Below are 25,298 nucleotides of genomic sequence, written 5' to 3' on the forward strand. Positions count from 1 at the left end.
TATTGCTGCCCTCCTCCTCCCCCAAAGACCCACAGCCCACCACCAAAACCCCAGTGCCTGCAGCTTATGGCGTGCTAAGGAAGCCAGTGAAATTTGGTTGAAACTGCACTTGGCAAAGCACAATGAAGTATAAATTGAAGTCTTTTAGGATGATCCATTGGTCAAATGGGAAAGGACCGCTTGTGTGTGAGGATAAACCGTGTAGGGGGACAGGAGAGTCTGAGATACGTTGGAATAAGACGGAGAGCTGGAACCAGCATTGGATGGGTCATACAATCTCTTTGCATCCATTTCATCACTGAAATGGAGAGATTGTTGTTGTGTTTCCAAAATTAGAGGTTGTTACAGAGAACTGCTAAATTTTAGTTATTTTTCCACTTCAGTCTGTATGTGTTAGAGTTCGGGTTTTTTTGTTTGATGAAGAAAATGTGGTTGGGTCAGGCTGTTTTCACTGAATGCAGCACAGTGACACAAGTTGCTGACACTTGAGATTTGGACATTTTTGTTAACTTTTGTTTTCAGTGGTAGAATCTAATTACTTACAGAGGAGAAGATTTCAGAACAGCTTCTGCGTATCTGTGATGGGAAGGAAAGGAGGTATCTGTCCTGGAAAGGACAAGGGTGCACTGAGTGCACGAATTGCAGTGGGGAATTGCGTGGCAGCTTCAAACAAGCTGTCAAAACAGGGATGGAGATTGGGAGGTACTGGAGTGACAAATCTTGTAGGATCACAGAGTCATCCAGAAACTCATAGCACTTTATAAATATGCATTCATTAGGCACTCCCATGGACAAGGTAGGGAAAAAGAATCGGGTGACCTACTGTTGAAACGCAGCTGTCAAGGGGGAGGAAGAGAGAGGGGAAATGCTGCGGCTGTGCCGTGGCGTGCTGCAGACAGACAACGTGACAAGGCATGTGGGAAGGATTTAGAAAGACAGGAACACAACTGCTTCAGCTGAGATTTGGAGGTAGGGCCCCTCTTCCCATGAAAATTATCACGAGGTTTCACCTTTTCTTTTAGTACATCCCCTCTTACTCTACACAGTATGTTACTTCTACAAGCCTTGTATTCCATCCAGATCAGTGGCAAAGCCCGATGAGCAGTGTTTGGAATACAAGAGGCTGATCAGAAATATTTCCTTCCTGATCACATTAGTTTATCCTCATGAGGCGTGCAGTTTGTTTACAGTGCTACGTTATGTAGCTTAAATATTACTGAATTTTTAGTAGACATTTGGATAATCTATTAAGCTTCTTCCATCTCTTATTTCTCTTGCCAAACAGCTGCAACAGCACTCTTCCCTCTTTCATTCAAGCCACGTTATCAAGCGGACGTGCAGGATCAGGGAATCCCATAGCTTGTAGCGAGGCCATAGTGTTTGCTTTGTGATAGTGCAGCATCCTGCAGCCTATGCTGAAAGTTAGCTTTCCTGGCTGTTTGTTCTGTGCTGATGAATTTGTTACATGCGAATGAAATGCTTCAATTGTGTTTAATTTTCTGCTGTAAATGTCAAGGATGCAATAATGAGAGAGGATGGAACCTTTCTATGTGCTGTGTATTGCATCTGTCTGGAGTTATTTTTCTGACGTGTTAAAGAGAAGCCATCAGAGCCAACGGCTACCCAAGGGAGAATGCAGTTTTACAGGTCAGTTAACCACTTATCGGTTTGTATATATGTACAGTACAGCATGGCAGCACACCACATTTATGTGACCAAAGCAACACTGAGCTTAGTCTGAAATGCATGTAAGGTACCCTGGATATAGAAGCATGCTCACCAACTGTAGGACACGTCTCCGATTCCTTCCTGACATGCAGAAACGGCTGCTGTGCCCTGGGTTGTGCTCACAGTGCTGCCCGTGCTCCTCATTGCTGACCTCTGAGGCTGCCTGCACTGTAGTGACAGTGGTGACTAATGCGGTTTGCTCAGGTTGGCTCAGACACTGGTCTTACTCAAATAATGCAGCAGAAAGCAGCTAATCCAGTTGTTGGATTTTGCAGCCCACAGGAAATTCCAGGTTGCTGCCCCATTTAGGTTGCTGCTTGCGGCTGCGTGCTGGAGCTAGCTGCTCTACAGTTGGCTTATGTGAGGGACCCTGTGTGTCTTTGTTTTTCACTTTCTGAGCGGAGGTATCGAAATGTCTAGGTTTAGATACCATCAGTTTCTATCTTGAGTTTTTTCTCAGCTTGAATGGTTTCCCAGAGTAAAAGGTAAAGAGAAGATTGCTCTTAACTCCATCTGGAATTGCTGCTCTACCCAGTAAAGCCAAGTGGTGGTGTGGTACTCACTGTGGAGTTACTGATTTTGCACTAGTCTAAAGAGCTGCCAAGTCCTCAAGCACTGAAGTTGTATCTCTGCTTGGCTAGTCTGATTTTTTCAGCTGGGTGGAAGGACTAGCAAATACACATCTTCCAGCCTTCCCTTGCTTTCCAATACTGAGCCCATAATTCTTCTTCCAAAAAGGGAACCTGTCGGCAGCAACTAGCTGGTAGCCGTTGTGCTCTGTTTGAAACCTTCTGTCTATGGCTCTGTATCCTGATGATACTGCCTTAATAGCTTCTTGCAGTAAGTTTGTGTGTTTGTCTTTGGAAGCTGTGTTGCTTCTTGATTAATTGATGGACATTTAGACCAGCACCCTTCCTACTATCACAGAGCTTATGATGGAAATTCTCAAAGAACCTTGCTTTAACCTCCCAGACGCTTAGCACTTCTTCGTGGGGTTTATATCCATGTAGAAATGAATTTGCCAAGACAAATGAATGCAGTTATTGACTGGAGCAGCCGTTACCTGCCGCTATTGAACAGTTAGGAGAGGGTTAAGAAGAAAACCTCTTCTGAGCCACTAGATTGGCCCTGACTAAGATGAATGTCTAATTCACTCCCAGCGTCCTTACTGCTGCCAGTAATAAAAAGCTTGCTTCACATATTCACCCCACTGCAGACGTTTCTCTTAAATTAAATATCAAGAGGACATATACTAGCACGATTCCACGCCAAGCCAATATTATCAGATTGATGTCAGCAGTGATAATAGAAGAAGGATAAGTTGATGAGATTTCATTTATTAAATAAAGTAAGGGGAATACGCAGTGATAGAGAGGATTTGGTAACTCTCGGTGTGTCAAAATGCAGCAAGATCATGCTCGTTCTGTCTTACCTCAAGGGATAGCAGAGAGAAGGATGCCCTTTGTTTCATTTTAAGAAAACCTCTCCCTTCTTTTCGAGACAAAGACCTGATTTAGATCCCTCCATGGGAGGGGGAGAGGAAGATCGGAAATCATGGATTTCATGTCTACGTAGCCTTCCTTCCCATGGAACAGTGGCGAGGCAAAGGTTTCTTTCCCCGCTATGATGGGGGAGGCACTGCTAATGTGTTTTATTTCTAGATTCATCCTTTCCGTTTTCCCACCTGTCATCTTTTCTCCTTTCCTCTTCCTTTAAACAGATGAAAGCGTGTGTTATTGCTTTAATCTTTCGTATTCCATATGTCCTGTTTTTATTTCTGAGGAATTGTCAGAGCTCATCTCCCATACTTCCCTGTCTGCAGGTATTGTCCTAGCCCTTCCCAGCCCTGCCTTTCTCTCTCGCCTTTCTCCTAGCTGCTATAAATGAGCCTCTTACATCTGTTTTGATAATAGCAGTAGCAATCGCAACGCGTTTTATTTTAGACAGAGGCTAATTGTCTACCTTAGTTGGTGGTGGCATATTATGCTTAAAACTGTGACCCATTTTAGAAGAAAGGTCAAAGCATACTAGTCTTCTGCTCTTTATGTATTCAAACCTCATCCCTCCTCCACCATGTTCCTTCCCCCTCGTTGTTTAAGAAATAATAAAACCCCTTAAACGATGAGATGTTTACCAAGAGCATTGTAGTGGAGTGTCCAGAAGATGAATTTTTCTGAAGGTTAGTTAGTGCCAACAGCCTTGAGCTGGGCTGAGGTTGAAGGGAGGTAGTTGGCAAAGGTCCTCCACGTCCTTTGGAAGTCAATGTGCCATTGCTCTCAACAGAGATATTTGTAGTTAGATGCTGCTGGTCTCCATCAGGTTTTTTGTTTAATTCCTTTTCCTTGCAGATGTGTATGAGCAAAGCCAGACAGCTGTAAGGTGCAGCTGGTGTATATATAGGGCTGTAGTTCCCACTTGCGTGGAAATGTTGCAACCTGAAGTTGAGAGGCTTAATGCGAGCAGAAGAGTGGCATCCCTTTTGGTCAGACAGGGCAGGAGTAGTGATTTCCTCAAGCAATTGTTCACCAAAGCAGTTCAGATACCCTTTTCAGGCCAGATGGGTACCAGAACTGGTCTGCTGGACGTGGGTGGCTTGTGTACTCCTGTACTCTGCAGGATAAGCTTCCTTATGGTGAGTTCACGTTTACTTCTTGTCCCTTCGCTTCCTAGGTGACGCTGCATGGTGGGGCACGGTGACGGTTATCTCCCGAGCAGCGCTAGCTTCCCGCTCCAAAGCGAAATGTCATTCTCAGTGGGGATTTAACTGGTTCCGTTGAATTTCCAGTTCACTTGTGAATGCACTAATGTATTGGTTTGTGTAATTTGTATTGATAATTGCCTTAACCAACTTGGCGTCATGTTGATTAGTTTCTCTAAATCCGTTTTGAGAAGCTGGTGCAATTGATGCACAACCACAGTTTGAGATTTTATTTTGAAGAAATAAAGGAGAATATTCTTGTTATGATTCTGGGTACCTGGTATCCAGTAAATCCCCTCTGTGTTGTGGGAAGTGGTGTGTATGAACGCTGATTTAGGGACTCGCTGGACCACACGTGCTGCTCTGTGCCGATTGATCCCTTGCCTCTGGTAGGCTTTAGGTGGCAACACTCACTGGGTGGCTTCTCGCTTGCCATAGCATGGCTTTTAAAGACACCAAGGTGTCTCCTAGAGAAGAGGGCCATGGACTTTGCACTACTGTCTGAGCCCACAGATGGGTCCTATATTTACTCTAGGCAATGAAGACTGATGCTGTAGGAGGGACAGTGAAGGAACAGACAGAAAAACCCTGTACAATTCCTATCGCTCTCCATGCCGACAAAGGCAACCTCAAGCATTCTCCTAAATACTTCTCCGAGATGTTTGTACCGTATTGTTCAGGTCAGATGAACACAGACTGTTTTGTGGAACGCTGTACCTTTTTGCTCTTCCAGCTCTCTGCACGAAAATTACAAAACGCCCTTCAATTTAACATGGCTGAGTTTAAAAAACCTAATTTTAAAAGTCTTAACTTTTGCAATGAATTGAGGGATTTGGTGGTATTTCCTGACCTGGTATTGTTTGGTATCGTTTCCACAGTCTTGCTGATTTGATTAGAGTGATATTAAAGTTAGTGACAAAGCAAAATGCCAACATTATGAGTTTCTGAAGCTCTCCCTGGGTTCTTTTCTATTCCAAAATTTGAAGATTTTTTAGAATATGGATTTTTAGAGGCTTTAAAGGTGATTTGCTATAGAACATAGAAATTAGAAATGCACACTTGCCTCTAGGGACTGCGCATGGAATAAGTTTCTTCTAAAAGCTGTAAGATGAGTGAAGAGGTGGGAAAAGAAGTCTCTGTAGTATCTTTGGTGGTTTCTGATCCAAACCTCAGTGTTTTAGAGTGTGGCTGTCGTACTGTTACTGATAAATTCTCAGTCTGTCCGTGTATCTTGGCAGTAGGACTGAGGAGTGAAGAAATATCATTTGGAGTATGTCTCAACCAAACTATTTTGAGGGAGCAACCAGGTTGCTGATATGGAAAGGACAGAATTTTTTTTCTTCTTTTGGCCCTTCCACTTGCTTTCCTGACCACCTTACAAAAACGAGCATGATTTGGAAACTCATATCTGAGCTCTCCAAAAGCTTTTAGAAGATCTTGGTTTAAGATTTCATGTTTTTTAGAAATCTGTTCCACCTGAGAGAATGAGACCTGCCCAGGATCAGGTCATGTTTTCTTCCTGCCTGGTTACTGAAGCCCTGTTGCTGAATGAGCGCCTGTCGTTACGTGGAAATGAATAAATACATCATAGCACGGCATTAATGCCTGCCTGTAGCATCAAGCGTTTTGGAAGGAAGAGGTGCGTTTGATATTTGGGCACAGATCTCTCTAAGCACATTGGGGCAGAAAATGCAAGGAATTAAATGGATTTATGGTTTAGGAGGCGACATCTGAGGATTGCTACACCTAAGCACATGTTCTCTTGTTCTCTGGTAAAACATACCATGGCAATTGTGCTGCAGATTCCTGCAATTTGTGGCTGCCTGTCTGTGCAGCTGACGACACTGTCGTTACTGTGTTTGTGCCGTGGTTGCCGGTATTTTTTACAACGACCTTCCCCTTTATTGGTACTGTTGCTGATGATGTGCCATATGTACACGTGCACATTAGAGTATAAGAACATCATCCCTAATTGTTCTTGGGTAGCTGTCAATGCCACTTAGGGGGTGTGAGTACTAATTGCTTCAGAAATACAAAGAAGATGATACCTGGTCTTGCTGCTATTCTGTTTTTTCTAGTCACTAGAATTGCAGTGCTTCCAAACATGTTGGATTTTTTGAAGTGTTTAAATAGATGAGAATTCAATAGATTGAGGCGGCTTATTCAACAAGTCCGTTCAGTTCCTTGTCAGACTGTTACAGATCTAGCGCAGGCCCAGCCAGGATTCATGAGTTCTGCCAAAGATTTCCAATGTGAGTTGTGGAAATCGTTGAACCTCTTGGAAGTGATTTTTATTCCCGCCCTCCCACCCCACCCCTGACTGCAGAGGAGAGACGATGTTTTATCTAAGGGTAAAACAGCCCTCAACACCAACCTAGAAAGAAAGTATTCCTTCTTTCTGCTAACTACTCTGGATTTTTTGGCTGAAAGGCACTGTTGGTCATTTGACCCACTGTGGTGATTGCTGTTCCCACCAGTTTCTCTATTTTTTAGGGCTAGGTGACTCCAACACAAGATTAGTACGCGTGTCACTGGTAAAATGGTAGTAAATGGGTGAAAACTCCTCTTCACATATCTTTCTGTGCTTGTTTTCCCTGCAGGAGGAGGAACACTGATCCTGTCTGTGCAAGCCTGCAGTCTGAAATTCTGAAGTGCTACCAAGAAAACAAACACGAAGTGCTCAAGTGCTCGGAGCTGGCTAAGGAGTATCAGCGCTGCGTTAGTGCAGCTCAGAAGGTAACAAAAGCCTCCCTGCTGTACTTGCTGGCTTTGCTGTCTTGTTTTGCATGAGAAGTGTTTGAGAGCTGTGGTATCTGTTAGTCAAATTGCAATGTTCATAGGAGACAATTTTTCTTTGGGATCCGTTTTCCCACATTCGTTCCACATTTCCCGGTCGCACTGTGGTACAGCCCAGCTTCACTCCTGTCAGTGGGTCCTGTTATACTGAGCTGCCCCCAGAACAGTAGCACTGATGCTCCTAGGTTTCAAAGTCAGTCACAATAATTTTCCCAAGTTTTGCCTTCTTGGATGCTATATTTTGCGAACAGCAGGCAAATCCGTTTTGCCAGTATCAGCAACATTTTGAACGGGCTCTAAACATCCTCCTGTTATGGGACTTCGCCGTTGGAGGTCTTGCTTCCTTTCGTTGCTGCATGAGGAAAGCTTCTTTACTGGGCAAAGCTGCCGCCTGTTAAGAAAATTGCACATTCCTAAAAACTGTTCATCTTGTGCGGGGGGCCAGCAAGCCTTATGGCTCTTCCTTCTGCGGTGCAGAGCCCTAGTAGATTCTGTTGATGCCTTAGGACAGCGGCTGCTCAGTACCTTGGAAGAATTGCTGGTTATTGAAACAAGTGAAGGAGAAAGGAAAAACGAAGTATTTCGACGTTACAACTGGGATATGGTCTTGGGAAAAGTGAGTGGTAAGACATAGGCTGCTGCCTGGGATGTCTGGGGTGTAAAGGATGCTGTTCCCCATGTGAGAATTCAGTGGGTCAGGTGTCCCTCAAGGGCAGGCTTTTCTTTTTTTTTTTTTGGGGGTGTGTGTGTGTGTGTGTGTGTGTGTGTGTGAAAAATTCTCCAAAAGGTGCTGAGACTATAGTAAGGTGGATTTGGGGAAAAGGATGGAGCCTTCCGGGAATAGAAAACTGAGACTCCTCTCATGGGATTACTGATGCAAAGGGCGGGGGAGAGGCGGAGATTTCATAGAAGCCGTCTTTCTCTGTCGCATTAGCATTGTAAGGGGAAGCTGTATGCCTGATTTAAGTATAACATGAAACAAGCTGCCAGCCGGCTCCCAGAAGAAGCCCGACAGAAGGAGATGGGAAAATTGTCAGGATATATTAGACCAAATATTGTTGCTAGTCCTAGTGGAATTTTTTTCCTTCCTGTTTACAAAGAAGGTCTTTGTATGTCTGCAAATCAGCAAGGTTAAAGCTGCCAGGGAAAGGGCTTTTCTCTGATATCTTTGAAGTCCCCAGCTCCCAAAACGTGTGGTTTCTTTTTCTTTCTCAGCTTTAAAGTAAAGCGGTGCCTGCGCTGCCGCTGCACAATCCGTGCCCGCTGTCGCTGTGCGCAGAGCACTGGCGCATCTATTGCCAGCCTCCCTTACTTGATGCTTCCTCCTTGCCTCCTGTAAATCAGCCCTGTAGCCTTTTCAGTGGAGTATATCTTTAGCAAATGCATTTACCAATACATCTTTATTGCATGCAGTGCGGGTGGAATGTGATTACCAAAGAAGACAGATTGCATTAAACTTCAGCATATTTGCAAGCTGCGGCTCCAACCCGCCTGAGAAAGGGGCTGGGACGCTGCCAGCCCTGAGCCCCAGCCCGACGTTATTAAAGAGTAAATTGGAAGCTAAATGACTGGTAACAGCAGAGGGCAGTGAAAGATCCTATTAACTTGGATCTTTCTTGGATTTGTGTGGTGGTGGCGTTTTTTGGTAGATTTTCTTCATAATCAAAAAACCGGGGGTCGTCTTGCTTCCCAGAGTGTTCAGTGAACTTCAGAAATTTTTCCCCCACTGTTATAGAAACTTCCTGAAAAGAGCAATGCATAGGACATGAATTTGCTGTGGATGATGACAATGTGGCAGAAAATCTCCTTGCTATGTTTTAAGAAGGGGCGAGAGAGACTAAGGAATAGGTAACTAAACCTTGCAGCTAGGTATAGGTGCTAGAGGGTTGTGCAAGTACAAATTCAGATAAAACTTGTGTAAGGCAGTGCATCTTCTGTAGCTTCCTTTGTCCCAGAACAGCTCATCCCTGACAATTTGCCTCACTGCTCTGAGTCCTCTGACTCCTGAGATATACGTAACGATCACAAGCTGTTGTGGTTTTTTTATGAAGCATTAAAACTCCCTCCTCCCTTCCCCTTTTAAGCTGTTATTTTTCTTTAAGTTTAAATTAGCATCTTCTACCAAATGGCTTTGTCTCACGCGTTCCTCATTCAGGAAATTCAGGTTGGAGGAATGTGGGAAAGAGAGGCCAGAATCTCTTGATTTCTTGGGTGGTTTTTTCCTTTTTTCTAAACACAATTTGTTTTCCAGTACAGGAGGCTGTAATGAAAGCTGGATGTATGACTTCAGCTCACTTACATGCTGGTGATTTGTTGTTCTGCTTTTTACTAAAGATTTTATAAGGCTTGGTGAATATTCTTTAATGAAGCATCTGGTTCTCTGCAAGTTCCTTTTGATGGCTGGTAAAAACGTCTCCAGGGCATGGTATACATTAGGCTCAGAGAAAGCAAGCTCTAGATTTCTAGACTGAAAATTACAGCTTACAGTGGATGAGAATAATTCTTTGCATCTTCCCCCTTACTGTGTTGGTCTGAGACTGTTCCTTTGGGCACCCATTTCCCTTTGCCTATGGCTGTGCACATCTGTGAGCCAGGAGCTGGGATGCACCCTCAGTTACTTCTGCTGCACGGACAAATATATCAGGTAATCGTTTAATGGGTTTTGACATTTATTTTCTACTCATTTCCCGTACCGGCCCTCTTACTGCAACAGGTTACTTTATTGTAGTGCATGGTAGGGATATAACCGACATTACCTGTTTCACGTGTTTTCTGGCCATCAGGGCTTCTTTTGTAGTCAATAGGCACTGCTAGAGCATGGCCCATCTGATCCTAAAGCCGTCACCTGAAACAGGGCGGCTGAATTGCCGTCCACCAGTGAGTACGTCTGTCTGACGCTTGGGAGGCACACCCGGACCATGAACTCCAAAGTTAATGCCTGTAGTGGGATGTTCATAGAGTGATGGGAGCAGGATCCTGCTCTGATTGTCCGCCCTTGTAGCTCGTATGCTTTCAACTTGCCCTGCTCTCTAACTTTGCCGTTTATACCATCCTGAATGTTAAATTCTGGTTCCGTCTCCATTGGCTCGCTGCAGCGCTGCCAGCCCGCTTAGGCCGTGGGTTGCTTGCTGTGTCCCGTGCTTTGCTTATGTGGAAGCTCTCTGGCTTTAGAGTACGTTACTGTAATGTCTCCTGTTTAATTTGGGAGTGTTTTATCTTTTCTGGTGGTCTGTTTTCGTGGCTCTGCAGAACTTCAGCTACAGCATAAAAATTGCTGGCTTTAAATCTAATAAAAGCTGGGATAATGGGACAGCTGTGGGAGGGGCAGTTCCCATTGTGTCTTTTAAAATTGCCTGTAGTTTATTGACCGCAAGTTTCACCAAGAGCTACTGCTGCCGTTAGATAATGAGAATTGAAAATTGCTGCTGCTGTTTCCCCAAGGTTTTATCTCGTGCCAATGAAAAGAGGGTGTGGAAGGAAAAGGAGAGTGGGCAGTGGAAATCTGCGTAATTTCTTACTTTGAGTCCAGATGGAGGGGAAAAACAAATTATTTTTTTTTAAGTCTGAGTCCTATTACTGAATTGCTTCCCTCCCCCCTGCAAATATGCACTCACATGCAAGCTTTTCAGGATATTTTCTGACCTATTCTGCTTTCCTTACATCCTCTTCACGCCAGTAGGCAAATCCTGAATTTCCATCGAATGTTAGTTGGTGAATTTGTTACGTAATTGGTGGTTATACCAGGGAATCTCCGACCAGCTGCCACTTTAAAAATGCGGCCTCTGGTGATCGTATATTAACGTGATTTGAGATTTCAGACGGAACCTGCTTCTTGCGACTGTGTGCAGAAAAATGTCTGTTAGCGAAGAGCATGTATCCCTTTCTTTCCAAATGTTTTCTTACTGTCTCCAGGTGCCTGTCGTTCACAGAAGGACCAAGGTGAAATTTTTGCGCTCTAGCTCCTGGCCAAACCAAGCTATAAAGAGCTGCATACTCAGACACATGTATTCCCTTGTCGATAGGAGCTGTATACATTGAGCTAGGAGCCATTCATAATTCTGCGCTCTTCCTCCCTATTCTGCGTCCAGCTTCTCGCGAGTCTGCTATTCATAACAGACAAAGGTAAACCTACTTCTGTCAAGGCTTTAGGGCTTGTCTACATAAGGAAATTACAATGCAATAAACTAGTGAGCGCGTTTATGGTACAGCAGCTTCTCTGTATGTGAACATCCTCGGTTTGTAATGGAAGTGCAGGGAAAATTCGCACTGGTTTAGTGTGAGTCACTCTGCTATGCAAACAAGCCCTTGCAAAACACCGATGGACCAGGTTCCGGTGGAGGGAGACTTTTAACAGAACCTTGAATCAACTGTATTCCTCTTTGCCCTTGACTGTAATAAAAAGGAATGTGGTCAATTTACTGCTCCTACTTTGCCAAGTGATCCCTGTGAAAGCGCGGTTCCCGTTTGGCACACACAGCAAAGCACTGCATCGCTGCTGGAGGTTTGTCTCTAATCTGTGGGCAGTGGCCTAGATCGCTGAGAAGATGCCGCAGGTAGTCATCCAGCGTCCCATCCTGATGGAGCAGTTTCACTCAAGCATTTTGGATCCTGCTGCAGCGTGGCCTGCTGGGAGCTGTCGTTTCCGCAACCTGAATCTCTCCCTGCTTAAGAGAAACAGCTTCAGGATGCGTTGGATGCCACGGGCTGCACTGCAGGTATTTCTGATCCTTCTAGATCACGAGGCTCTGGTTAAAGAGACGTTTCCGTTCTGATGGATTGCAAAATATTTCATAGGTTGTTTATGTACTTATTGGGGTAGAGAGTAGCAGTCGGTGTGTGCAACTGGGGGAAGAAAGTTTTGGCCAGGTGTAGTGAGGTCCTATCTGTATTTGAGGAACACCAGGATTTCTCCTCCCCCAGGATTCTGCAGAGGTAGATCTTACCTGCTGAAGTCTCATCAAGGAGATTCAAATACATCACACAGTATGCTACTTGAGATGTAATATATCTCACTTGGAAGGCTTTCGGGTTGTTTGAGCTTTCTGAAATTCAGCTTTGTTGTTTCAGATAAATCTCTTTCATATCTGGAGCATGACGCACCCAGCCATCCTCAGCCAGGTGTCTGCCTGCCCGGCCTTTCGTCAGTTGGTCCTCGCTCAAAGCAAACGTACATATAAAGTGTTTTTTCTTGACTTCTCTATAAAGTCAATTCTTTTTTTTACTCTTTCTCTCTTCCAACTTTTATTTGTGCAAATGCTGTGGTGATAACACTATCAGAGGAGTTTATGACTCAATAAATGGCCCCCACAAGGGAGCTGGTGGAGAGGCTGCAAGCTGCAGGCAGCTGCTGTTTGTTTAGTCGTAAACACAGAGGAGAGCAGCAGTGGATTAACCGTACCCGAGCATACCCTGACCTGTTATTTGCAAAGGTGGAAAGGATCCATATTTTCCTTCTAATTATAAAGGATGGAAACAGTTATTGTTTTGATTTTTTTAAGGCAGCAGTTCTTGGTTCTGGTGAGTCTTGGGTCCATACACAACACTTCATATCCTCAAGAGCTCATCAGTGGGTAAACTAAAAATACAGAGTTGCCTGAAAGGACGTAAACTGCCATCTTAATATATGAGGCATGTCCCAGAGTAAGATGCTGGCCTACTTAAAATGGAAATGGCTGCTGCCTGTACCCGGTATTTAGGGAACTGGAGGCGTAAGTTCTTTAATTGCTCTGTGTCTCAGCACTCGACGAGGCCCTGGTGTTCCCCACCGCCTGGTGTGTCCTCAGCACTTCTTAACCCACGTGAACAAGTACCTACCTCTGTCTGCTGTTTGCAGTCCACATAAAGCCCAAACATGGCACCTCCTGGAGTTTGTCATTTTTGAGGAAAATAAGAGCATAAATAAGCTTAAAACTTTTCTGCTCACTTGGCTGTGCTTCAAGGCTCCTCTTCCAGAGATACTTAGCCCATACTTTGCATCGTCTTTTCCTCTTCAGTTCTTGTCTCCATTGCCTGGTCTGGAAGGAGGACTTCTGACCCCATTTCTCTTCTCAAAAACAATCTCTTGTCCAACAGTCCAACGCACAGTCCATGTGTCTTTATTTTTGGTTTTCTGGGTTTTGTTTGGTTTTTTGACATTGTTACGGCGAGGCAGAATTGCCTTTGGGTCTAATTTCTTGCTTGATGGTTCTGATATCGGGTATAGTGACAGGTAGAGTTAATCTAAATATGCATGTTTCACAGATGGTTTTGAAGGCAACTTTGTTAAAAGAGGGAAAGAAGTCAGAATACCATTACAACTTCTGAAATTGAACTATTTGCTATTTTGTTGCTTCTAAACTGTGGTCTGTGCTATAGTTGTTCTTGTTTTAAAACTGAGTTTGCCTGAACCTGTTCAAAAGTAATCTAAAAATTTTTCTATAATAAAAATACTGTAAGAACTAGCCACTCGGTTACGCGAAGTCGTAGCTGACTTGGCGCTGTGGTGTGGTGGTTGAGTGGGTGAACCCGAAAAGGCCCCTTTGAAGTTGGGTATCAAAATTTCAAGCAAAGTAGGGCCCAGCATTATCGGGAAGGGAATGTGTTTCTCTGATGTATTGTTCTTCCTCTTGCTCCCTCTAAAAATTATTTCTCTTTTTGCTTAAATTAATGACACCTGCATGGATCTACTGCATCTAACAGGTTTCCCTAATTGCGTGCTCTCTGTGTGGTGTGTTAGGCAGCATTTTCCTGAGAACTGTAGCCTGTGTTCAGTCGGGCTTATCTAGTCTGGGAAATAGTTGCTCGGGGGTGAGAGAGTGTTGTGATACATCATGCTGTTTTAATGCCAGATTTTTTCACAAAAGATTTGTAGCACTGTGTTGGCAAGTTGGAAGTGGAAATTCTTACTCAGATTAATTCCAGGAGACTGATGACCAAGCAGTCTTGGACAGAAAGAAGTTGATTTCCAATTTTTAAACTATGTGTTTTGCTGCAGAAGTTAGATTGAAACAGATCCACAAAAATTGCTGTCGATAGCAACTGCTGGTTAGAAGCACAAGGTCAGTGGTCAAATGCCTTCAGACTCCCAAGAAGTTCCAAAATAGCCCTGACTTCCATAACTTCCGTGCTAATGTTAGATCCATTCTCTGACAACTTGGCTATAACTTGGGAAATTATATCAGTGATGCCGAAGTCTTCATGACAAACTGGGAAACCAAAGATTTGTTACGCTCCTCGTTGGTCGTAGTCTGCACAGGATGGTTTCCAGCTACATGCAATTTGCAGTTTCTACGCACCATCCATCAGCTGTTTTTGTTAGCAGGTCTTGGGGCTGAACGCCTTGAGGACTAATAGGATTTAAAGCCTTCACCAATCAGCTGAATGTGGCTGTGTAGATAGCATGTACGGGGGTTATTCTGGTGGCGTTGGTCCCGGTCCAGTGGAAGAGTTGCTACCAAGCAAGCAAGACTGCTGTAACGCGCCCCTCTTTGCGGTGCCAAAGAGAACCCGGGAAGTTAATGAACGACGGACGAGCCCTCCTGTTAGTAGGAAGCCAATCCTTTTCTCCTCAGAGCTATGGCATGTTGGAGGAGAAGGCTTGGGGAAGTTGCCCTGATGCTGCTGGCTGGTGTTTGTTCTCTCCACAGAGCCTCTCTGTCCAAGACTGTGGAGCATTCATCTGTTACAAAACCTGAACTTGCTGGGGAGGTTTCTTTCTGCATCGTGCCTGCGTTAATTGTTTCTGGTTTTCACCCCCTTGTCTGCCCCACAGGCGGCCTTGTCTGGAGATATTTCCTAGTATGCTTGTGATGCTTCCAAAGCGATTTAAAGGTATCAGTCCTAGCTAGACCTTCTCAAGCCAGTTTAAGTAATCTTTCTGGACACCAATGCTTCAAATATAGGGACAAGGCATGTTGAAGACAGTGTGTTACAGTGATCTGAATATAGTGTGCCAGAGTTAGCTCTGCTGATGATCTTTTGTCTGTGGGCAAGAAACTTTCTTTTGGTTGTAACATCTTTTTTGGTTAGAGGCCTTTGGAGGCCTTCAGGAGTTGGTGAAAGGCTCTTAAAGACCTCTGCATTCACAGAAGCTGTCCAGAAAGCCAACACTTGTTATAATTAGTTTGTTACCTTTGTAAGGTGGGGAGAGCCGGTAATGAAGCCTTGAGTTTGGGTGGTGCTGCCATGTCTCGTGTATCATCTTGTTTCTGAAGCTGGAGAAGCGCGCTGCTCTACCACGTTAAGCCTGAGTGTCCGTCTGGAAACGGAGACAAAATTATTTTGACAATGTGTTTGCTCTTTGTCCCTGCTGAATGCCTGTTTGTCCTGTATAAATGGATTTCAGGATCAGCCAACCTCCAGCTCTGAATTAGTCTAATAAGGTATGGTAGGTAGGGTTTAAAGGTCATTGTGCAAGCAGCTGGTTCCCTGCATATATTAGGGGGAATGATTTTTTTAAATAATGCTATTGGAAAGCTGTTGATTGAACTTTTCAAATATCTGTACGCTGTAAAATCTCAGCTCTTCTACCCCTGTCCTTCAAGCTCTCTGCTTGCCCTCTGCCTGCTTACGTTTCTGTCATTTCTGATTGCCTCTACCCATCTGCCTCTGAATTCTCTCCCGCTCGGTTTATCCGTCCACATTTGCTGCCCACAAGGACTGGGTTTATTTTTCTGAGCAGATCAGCTGTTGGGTTACTTCGCTCAGCTATGTAATGGAAAGCTAAGGGCTACTTGGTTTGGTCTGTTAGTAAAGCATTATTACACTGTTCTTCTATTGGGGGACTGGGAGCTCTGAACAATCACCACTACATCTGCAGCACTTCTGTGTCTTTGCCGGTACCTACTTCCCTTCTCAGAATGAATTTAACATTGGTGAAAGAGGATCATGAGATTTATGTATTTTTTTTAACTCCTGAACAGGTTGAAGTGCGCACAGTGATCATTCCAGCTTCCTCTGTGGAGTGCGTACTTCAATCCTGACCTGATCTAACTGTTTCATATGGAAATGGAGAACGTTCTTCTTCATTTACTTGTTCCCTGGATTCCTCTTTGAGTTTGTCGGTGAGGGTGATTTCAAGTGTTCTGGTGATTTATGTGCTGTGGACACCGTCTTAAAAACTGAAAGGAGCACCCAGTTATCCAGGTCATGCAAGCCTTTGGCAGGTGGCAGTGTCCTTCTGCCAGGTCTGAGATGGTGCCTTCCCATTGCAGCTCCTTCCACCTGTGCCGACTCCTGGATCTTCAGATCTCTTTTCTGCTTGTTTGACATTTCATTCACAAGATATATCCTCAGGAAATCAGATAACTGAACAAAAAGCAAGCTTAAAAACTTGTGAGATGATAGCAGCTGCAACATTTTTCCCCTTTTGTTCAGACCAGACTGCTGTAAAACTTTTACATTTGCCTTATTTTCTGAATGATGTTTCCTACTCATGACTTGCAGTTGTTCTGAGCTTATTCTCCTCTTTAGTACTGTGTGGTGCCCCAGCCCAGCTACTTAAGCAATTAAGTTTCTGTCTAGGATGCACCTTTCTTCTTGAGATGTTACATTAACAGCACCTTCTTTCTGTTCTTGAGGTTTTTCTATGTAGCAATCTCTTGACTATTGTGGAATTAGGCAACTGATACTGAAGTGACTTGTGGGTTCTGCGTGGCTGCCTGTCAGGTAGGGGATCAGACAAGCGGTGCCCAGCTACGTGATGGGTCCCTGCCCTGCTGCTGTTTCAAAGGCACTCTTCGGCAAGATTCTCTTTGCTGCTAGGACTGTAAGCCTTTGGATCAAGAGTTGAAACTGTAGTTGGCAAAGTGATTATCTGCATGCTTCAGGACAGAGAGAGGTTCAGAAGAAAACTTTAAGTAAACACATTTTTGTGGTATAAAGTTCAGGAAGAACTGTGTAATTTAGAGGAGTATATTGGCGTAAGATTAAAAAAAAATCAGAAAGTTTCTAAATATCAAAGAATTGAGGTTTTTATCTTCTGGGTGAGGCAGCAGAGCAAGTAATATACTCTGTTTCAATTATGTACTTGATAGCTTTATGAAAGAAGTTCTTTGACACCATAGGGGAATTTCTGGTTATAGATGCGATACGGAGACTTGTCGATCTCTCCAAAGGAATTGGTAAGAAGACTGAATGACTTTTTGTTTGCCCATCTCAATGCCATTGTGATTCCATGTTTGAGTACTGCTGGTTCCTTTTCATGGGTGGAAGAAGGGAGAAAATGTATACTGCTTTTGAGGCACTGGCTGCAGCTAAACACAGTATGTCAGTAAATTATATGGGTACTTCTGATGATCCTCCCGACTCTCTGACACGTGACTACCGTCTTCCGCATCCTCTCATGGATTCAGGTGTACACCAACTGCTGAGTTTGAACACAAGAGGTTCCCTCGGGCTTTATCAGCAGGAACAGTTGAGAGCTTTTGTCTTCAGTAGTGCTGAAGGTGGCCTACTTGGAATTATCATCATTTAACAAGCGTCAGAATATTTCTGGGCCCTAGGATGTTGGCAGTACTGTTTAAGGTCCTGTGGCACATCAAAGTTGTATTTCGTCTTTTAGTACCAAGCCTAAGTGTGTTCAGGAGTATCCTGAGGCTCAGGAAATCTTCTCAAGTCTTGTAGAAGTAGACAGCCATTGAAAAATGTATTGGACGCTGTGATCCAGGTAGGATTCTTCCCGGCTGTGTGTACCTTGAGCTGACATGATGAGGGCACTGTGGTAGGGCTGGAGCGCACCGGAGGAATTTTTGTGGAGAGTTTGTGCTGCACCAGTGACCACTGATTATTGTTCTGCAAAAGCCAACCTTGAAGCATCTGTACAGACTCCAGATCGATCTCTCTGGAGCAGAAGCAGGTTCATCGCTGAGGACAGACAGGGTGTAATGTTCTAATGAATTCCCCTCTTTCCAGCTTTTACCAAACATCTGAGGCATGTGGGGGTGCTGCTTTGTTCAAGAACAACAACCATTTTGGAAGCTATTAAATGTGAAAGTCTTACTTTGTCCTAGCTTGTGCTGATGGGGGGGGGGGGGGGTTATGTGCACGCAAAGCTGTGGCATGAACTTGAGACAACAGAGTGCTCTGAAGTTCCTTGTTTAATGCAGTTTCAAACGTACGCTGGCTGGGAGGTGAGCAAGGGAGATCCCAGGCTGTGTGAGACAGTTCCTAGTGCCGCCTTGTTTTGCTGAGCCTTGGCATTTGCTGCAATAGAGCCCCATAAAATGCAGGGAAGTCTCTCTCCAATCACGTAGGTGTATTAGCAGGTTTCTTGCACTGATGGATTAGAGCCAGGCTGTGTTCAGTAAATGTGGATAAGTAATGAAAGGTGAGATTGTGTGCAGTGATCCCAGGTCTCCTTTCTCCAGCTGCCACCTCCTGTCTGTTTGCTGGGAACCTTTGCACAGGCAAACGGCTTTGCTTGAGAGAACAGGCTATGCGCTGTTTTCTGACATAGCCAAAGGTGGCTGACACGAAGCCAAAGGAGAGCCGCTCTCCCAGGGACCGAAATGTCAACAAAGATGATGTACTGCCTTACAGGGCCCTGACTTGCTTTTGTATGAAAGCTGAACAGATGTTGGAAGGTCAGGAGCTTTGCCATATACAGAGCAGCTCCTGGAGAGCAGGGCAGAGCCTGCTCAGGTGTCACGGGTAACGCTGTTCTGGGTTTAACGTGCCGGCACTTCCCCGGGATGTACGGCTCCCCCCTTGCCGCATCTCGAGTTTTGCCCTGATTAAGGAAACGGGACTCACGTAACCGCGTTGTGCGTCTGTGAGCCTGGTTTCTGTCCCGCTCTCTGCTTGCTCTGAACCTGCTGGCGAGTTGTGGTGATGTTCCTCAGAAGGCACAAAGGCTCTGAAGTAATAAGTTCCTATATATCTTGTGAAAGCAGGCAATTAGGTGGAGGGAAGGGACCCCAGCGGTGCTTGTGCAGGGGGGAATGGTATTGACTCACCCTTTATTAGACATCGGTTTGGTCACAGAGGAACTTAACTTCGAGACGCGAATCTGGAGGAATCCAAGTGACTTCAGTTCTGCTGCGCAGGAAACTGCTTATTTCCACTTGAGGACTCTGGCTTGCCTAAATGTTCGAGGGGCTGACGTGCCCTTACCACCACGATCAGCTTCATTGGAGGCACTTAACAAGGGTGGCACTGCAGCAACTGAGAAAAGAGAGCAGCCTTGGTTTTTAGGGACTGTTCTTTGGAATATGCCTTTTCTGTCAAAGTATAGATTTCCTTCTTTGCTTTTGAGAAATGGAAGCAAAGCCCTTATTGCAAGAGAGGGCTTTGGAAAGGGCCCAGCTTTCAGAAGTTAATAGCCTGATCCTTTAATGCACGTTCTCTTGTTTTAGGATGAGATAAAAGATATGGTATTAGGTGTGAGCAACCTGGAAGAAGAAAAGAGCACATGGATTTAAGGTAGCTTGTGGTCTTGCTTCGTGCACCCCTTTTTGTGGTGTTCAGCCAAATGTTTCGCGCTGGGGAAATTTAAGCTCTGGGGCCCAGAGCAAGTGCTGAGCCTCGCAGTGGTCAGCTCCTTGGTACCTTGTTTCTGCCGCTGGGTGTTGAGGCAGGACGGCGGTTGAGATGGGGGAAGAGGAGTTTTTGCAATGTTGTGCTCCTGTGACCAAGGACTAGTGCGAGAGACAGCTGTGTTTGAGTGGAACAGCCTAAGATTTGTCAGCTCACGGGTGGGCACTTGGTGGGCTGTGAAGTGGGTGGCTGTTACGTCTAGCAGTCCTTGTTCAGAGGTTGGTCACAGGGTCAGTGACTTCTGGCCATCTTTTTCAGTCCCCGCTGGTCATCCTTGTCCCTCTGTCATTAAGCCCACTTTGGCATGACTGACAGCAGCTTATTCCAAAGCTTAATGGGAGCGGGGCGTAATAGTTGTGGAGTGTGGTCATTGAGGAATTGGTCGTGTCAGCAGGTCTGCATGTGGGCTTTGGACAGTATAGCAGGGGATCGTGTTTATAAAGTTTTCACAGGCCCTGTGATACAGTGATAGGCTTTGAAGCGTGGTTTCCTCTGTGCTCCACTTTCCCACAAAATCTTCAGGCATGATCCATCAAGGAGTGTGAAATATGTTCAAAATCCCACTGCTGCCTTTTTCTCACAGTCAGCAGGGTTGTGCTTTCTTCTCCGGTGTGGAGTTGTTTACTGTTGAGACTAAGCAGTCTCTTTTCTTGTGATTCCTTACCTCTCTTTGGGACATGATGCGATCAAGAAAACCAGCTGTTCCAATCCGAGAGTCTGCCTCTGCCTTCGTGCTCTCTTGTCGATTGTGTTGAATCAATGAAGTGTTGCAATACTATAGAGAAAAGGGGGATGTGAAGAAATGAAGAGTGAGATCACACAGCAGGAATATATAGAAGAGGATTCATATCCTGTCACATAGTTCACAGTGGCTGTGTCTGGAACCAGATCTGCTATAATAACAGAAATCCCCTCATGGAAACTTGAATCTCGGATCCAAATCCTTGCTTCACTAAGTTGTGGGATCTGAGACTTCCTGCATGGAGAAGAGAGCTAGCTAATCTGAGCTTCTGGGGAGACCTGACAGCAAGTCCTGGCTGCTCCTGCTGGGAAGATGGTGGCTTTGATAGGTGTTATGGAAAAAATTATTTAAAGGAGGGAAGGAAGGGAGATAATCCCTGGATGCCAGCTGTATCAGAAGGATAAGGTTCAAAATACTCTTCTTGTAAATCCTGCGAATTGCAGTTCTGACTCTCTTAATATCTTGAGCCGCTGTCTCAAACCTTTGTCAATACGGGCTTTTTGCCTGCGACTCTGAGATTCAGTGGCATCTCTGTTCAGCCAAGAAAACTGCCAGGTTGTGCTTTGACTTTGGTTCCAGCTGTTCAGTGTGAAAAGCTTTCATTGCTGCTATGAAAAGCTTTTCTTAAGGGACAACATAAAGCAGTAGGAGTGTTGTGGTGCTTGAAGGTTGAAGTAGGCATCTTCCCTTGAGAAGAGTCTTCCAAAGCACAGCAGTCTAGTACGCTGTCGTGTGGATAAGAGGTTATAAGGATTGTGTGTTAATCTGTACCTGTCTGCAATTAATCTCCCCAGCAGGTTTGGGTCTGACTGATGTGTGGACCCATCGGCTAGGTACGTAAGGGAATTTCTTCAGTGGCTCTGAAATGCTCCAGAAGCCTCTAGGCTGTAACTGTGCCTGCTCTTCCTCGTGATCCTTGGTTCTTGCTCCATCTTTGTTCTTGCTTTGCTCTCTCTGTTGGTACTTTCCTTGGCTTCGTCAATTTTGATTTGTACTTGACCATGGTACCTGGTCCATCCTGACAACAGGATGGTAAGTTCACACCATGCTGTGTGTTTCACCTCAGGCAAGCTTGCGTTCTTCCTGATAATTGCCGTGGAATCAACAGTTGGAAGTGTTTCTTGATCTTGGCACAAACTTCTTGAGTGCCACTGAAGTTTTGACAAGCTTCTGGAATTGTGTTTTGAGCTGTATGAACCTGTCCTCCTGACTTCAGACTTGGCGTTTCTTATTTGCAAGTTTACGTCTAGGTATGCACTTGATCTCTCTCTCTTTCTCCCCCCCCCCCCCCAATAGACCAACAGTGTCTTAAGGCTTTCAAAACTGTTTCCTTGAGGTTAACTACCTGGAATCTTTGTCTTAAGCTTAAAAACACCCAAAATTTGCCAACCCTATTGGGCAGGATCTAGAAGCATGCAGCATTGAGAAATCCCCATGTTGGCCAACTGGCACTGGAATCAAGTGCTGTATAGCACTGCCAAATTATTTTCTCCGTGGTATCCTTGGTTTGGTTTGGGTTGTGGTGTGCCGAATTCAAGTTCGTTAGGAATGCCATGCTAGCGCTGGGGTGGGTCTCCATCAGTTCAGGGCAGTGCATAGCAAATGTTTGAGCTGTATGCAAGGCTAAGTTGTTGTAGGGCTCTTCTGTGATGTTTTGTGATTGAAACACAAGCTGTGGGCATTTCATGTGTATTCTAAACTGTCTGTGGCTCGGCGGTATCACTGTGAGTGAGTGGTATCTTCCTCACCACCTAGCATGAGCACTTCTGGCCACCTATAGAATTTTTCTTGTAATATGTACAAGCAAGCTAGACGTAGACTATTGCCTATTTTTGCTGCCTCCTCCTCCTTCTGTCTCTTTATTTACTCACCTCTTTCTAGAGTCTGGGCTCAGATTTTTCCTTTCCCCTCTGTCTGCATTTTTTTTCACCTGCTTCTTTCCAGTGTCACTGCACCCCCTCCCTCCCTCCTCTCTTCTCCTCTGTCCCCTTTGTTTGCATTCCTTTCATTTTAAACTCTGTATTGGAGCTGACACCAGGCTGCCTATTCCCTGCAGCACTGAACTGGCGGTTTGGAAAGAGGAGGCTGCAGTTCCCTCAGGGGGCAAGGCAGAGTTCAGTGTCTGTCTTATTTTTAAATATGCATCTGAACATGGCTGATCAGAGGAGCAAAGAAATCTTTGGGTTCTGAGTACTGGAAGTTCCTAAGGACGTAGAGTAATCCTCTGCATCCCCTATGTTCCTCACTGAACATGAAAGCTGCTTGGCACAGGGGAGTTTGACTCCAGGAAACATGGGTAAGATTCAGAGACTCCATGGAAGGAGGGTGGAAAGGTGTGGGTGCTTGTGTAAGCCTCACACCTTCTTTTTCTGCTTCAGCTTCTTTCTCATCCTGTCAGATTTATGCACTTTTTTTTTTTAACCCTGAAGGATCCCAAAGTATATTACCTAACTATACATCAACCTTGCAGGATGCTGTTTGCCTTGGGCAAGTCAAAGACTGATCATCACGCTGGTACGGTGAGGGGACAAGCTGGGATATCCCAGTTCCACGTTCTGTCAGTGCCATGACAAGGTACCAGAGATGGATTTGCAGGTTTCCCAGTATGAGTTGCAGCTCTGCTAAGGCAGGTTATGTACCCAGCTGGTGAATTTTCTAAATGGTTTTGCTGTGCAACTCTAGCTGCTGGCATGCCTTCAGGCAGGTGCAGTGATGTAGTCACCTAAAGGGCAAAAAAAAAAAAAAAGGCAGGTGCTTACTGGTCCAAGAGCTCTTGCCAGCCGATTAGGATCCGAAGTGAAGGAGAGCCTATTGAATTAAAGCTGCAGTCATAATTTTAGTTTAGACCAAATGTATGTAGTTTGGCAGAATACCAGGGTCCTGACTCTTGTAAAAATGTGTCACAGGGTCCCTCAGGACCATGGGAAGGCCAAGACTTGTATTGGAAACCTTCTGTCAGCCATGCTATTTTCTGTGTCACAGGCTACTTTGGTTTGGCATAGACACAGAGTAAGAACTACTCCATTCTGCAACATGTTGGACGTTTCTAATCCTTAAAGTGGTCAAACCTGGTCTATGTAGCTGGGGGTGTTCAAGGTGATTGCAGGCAAGAAGCGTGGGGGAGGCTGCAGGCTCATCTTCTTCGTGTTTCCTTTTAGTACCATTGGCTCGTGAGCAGCCTAACCCATCAGAGGAGACACCTGGCAGCATCAGGACTCAATGCCAGATGACTGTTAACTGGAGAAGTACAATGACCGTGTTCAGAGTAGGCTGAAGTAGGCTCTGCTCTGGAGAGAGAAGAAACATACAGACAGATTGAGGAGGCTACATCTTATTTCTTCAGAAATGCTATAATAATGCTGGAATAACAAATTCTTTTGATGGGAGAAAAAGTCCTCTTCTAAGAGGATCTCAGCGTTTATGCTGTCTAACTTCTTTCTTTGACTTAAAGAAAAAAGTAGTAGTTAAGACTTTCCAGTTGGAGACTGGTGAAATGATATGTGTGAATGATAGAAGAATTGACTGCTGGGGTGGATGGATTTGGCCTTCTGTTCTGATTCCGCCTTTTTTTGCCAAAGGATCCGTGTTTTTGGACTCTGATGAGGTGTGTTCAGTTGCTGTCCTTGTAACAGTTTGCTCAGTATTTATGTGGAAGAGGTTGTGCATTTGAAGTGGGTGAGGAACGGAAACAAGAGCTGGCACCGCGCAGCTGATTTCTTCTCTGCATTGCTACATATTCAGTTGTCAATTTTTTCTCTACTTTCTGAAAATTTTTGGTTTCTTGTTTTAAAATAGCTAGCAGAGAGAGGATTCATTGCCTACAAGAAGGACAGCTGGAGCCAGGTGGCAGATAGACCTTCCCCAGCTGTGTTCTTTCAGCTCCTCCCTGCCCTGAAGATGGGTCTGCTGGAGCTTTGAGTCCCCTGGATACGTGTGTCCGTGTGCCGTCCCGATGAGCAGCATCGTGTACACCACGGCTCATACACCGCAGTCCTGGCTGGCATTATTCTTCCTCTTAGGCCCTTCCTGAATAGTCAAGCTGCTCATTACAGACTGTCGATTTTCCTAAGAAATTACATACCACCGTACTCTTGCCAGAGCAGGCTGCGTGTACGGGGGAGCTCTGGATAACAGGGTAGTAAAATCGCCTGAACTGTCTGCTCCAAGGTTGCCCCAGTTGCTGCAGCCATTGAGGCTCTGCCAGCGCTGGGAGAATTCCTTGGGAAAGCAAACAGGCTGCTACAGCAATTCCAGTGTGATCCTCTGTGACCTTGCTTTTGCTGTGGTGGGGGACAGTTTTCAAAAAAGCAGTAGAAAGGCTATGCCCAAAGTCGCTTTCATGTGTAACTTGGAGCATTCAGGATTTGACCCTGGTTCCCTAGAGGTAAAAGGCTGCTGTGTTAACCCCACCGCTTCATCTCTTGCCAAGTCTGAAAATCCAGGTTCTTAAGAGGAGCTGTTACTTATATGACCTTCACGCGAGAAACAGTTTCTCTTTTAAAATGTTTTTTCCCCTTTATCAGTTATTCATTGAAGAGTCTCTTGCATCTGTAGAATTTTGAAGGGTAGCTATTATTTTACCATTTTAATTTTCCCAGCTGTTCAAATAATTGTTTTAACCTCTCAGTGCCTGGAAATGCTTTTCACATCCTGGTTGCTCTGCATTGTATTTCCTCAGTTTGTGTTTTAAATTATCAACAAATATTTTTCCCCATTCCAGATGGTTATTCTATGACTTTATGTCTTTAAGGCTGCATTGGTCTGAACAATGCTTCGGTGGCAAGGAACTCGTGAACTTTCACTCTGTGATACTGGGCTCTT

General features: G+C 44.9%; 1 protein-coding gene across 2 annotated transcripts in view; it reads left to right on the top strand.

Moving 5' to 3' along the window:
* Positions 1-25,298, top strand: part of CHCHD6 (coiled-coil-helix-coiled-coil-helix domain containing 6) — a 120,603-nt gene that overhangs the window by 75,857 nt on the left and 19,448 nt on the right. For both annotated transcript variants that reach the window (XM_082321810.1, XM_082321811.1), the window contains exon 11: positions 7,027-7,162. In XM_082321810.1, the coding sequence (XP_082177936.1) occupies positions 7,027-7,162 (136 nt within the window). The remainder of the gene's footprint in view (positions 1-7,026; positions 7,163-25,298) is intronic.

Source organism: Platalea leucorodia (genome assembly GCF_965183815.1).
Source record: "Platalea leucorodia genome assembly, chromosome: 9".
Lineage (NCBI taxonomy): Eukaryota > Metazoa > Chordata > Aves > Pelecaniformes > Threskiornithidae > Platalea > Platalea leucorodia.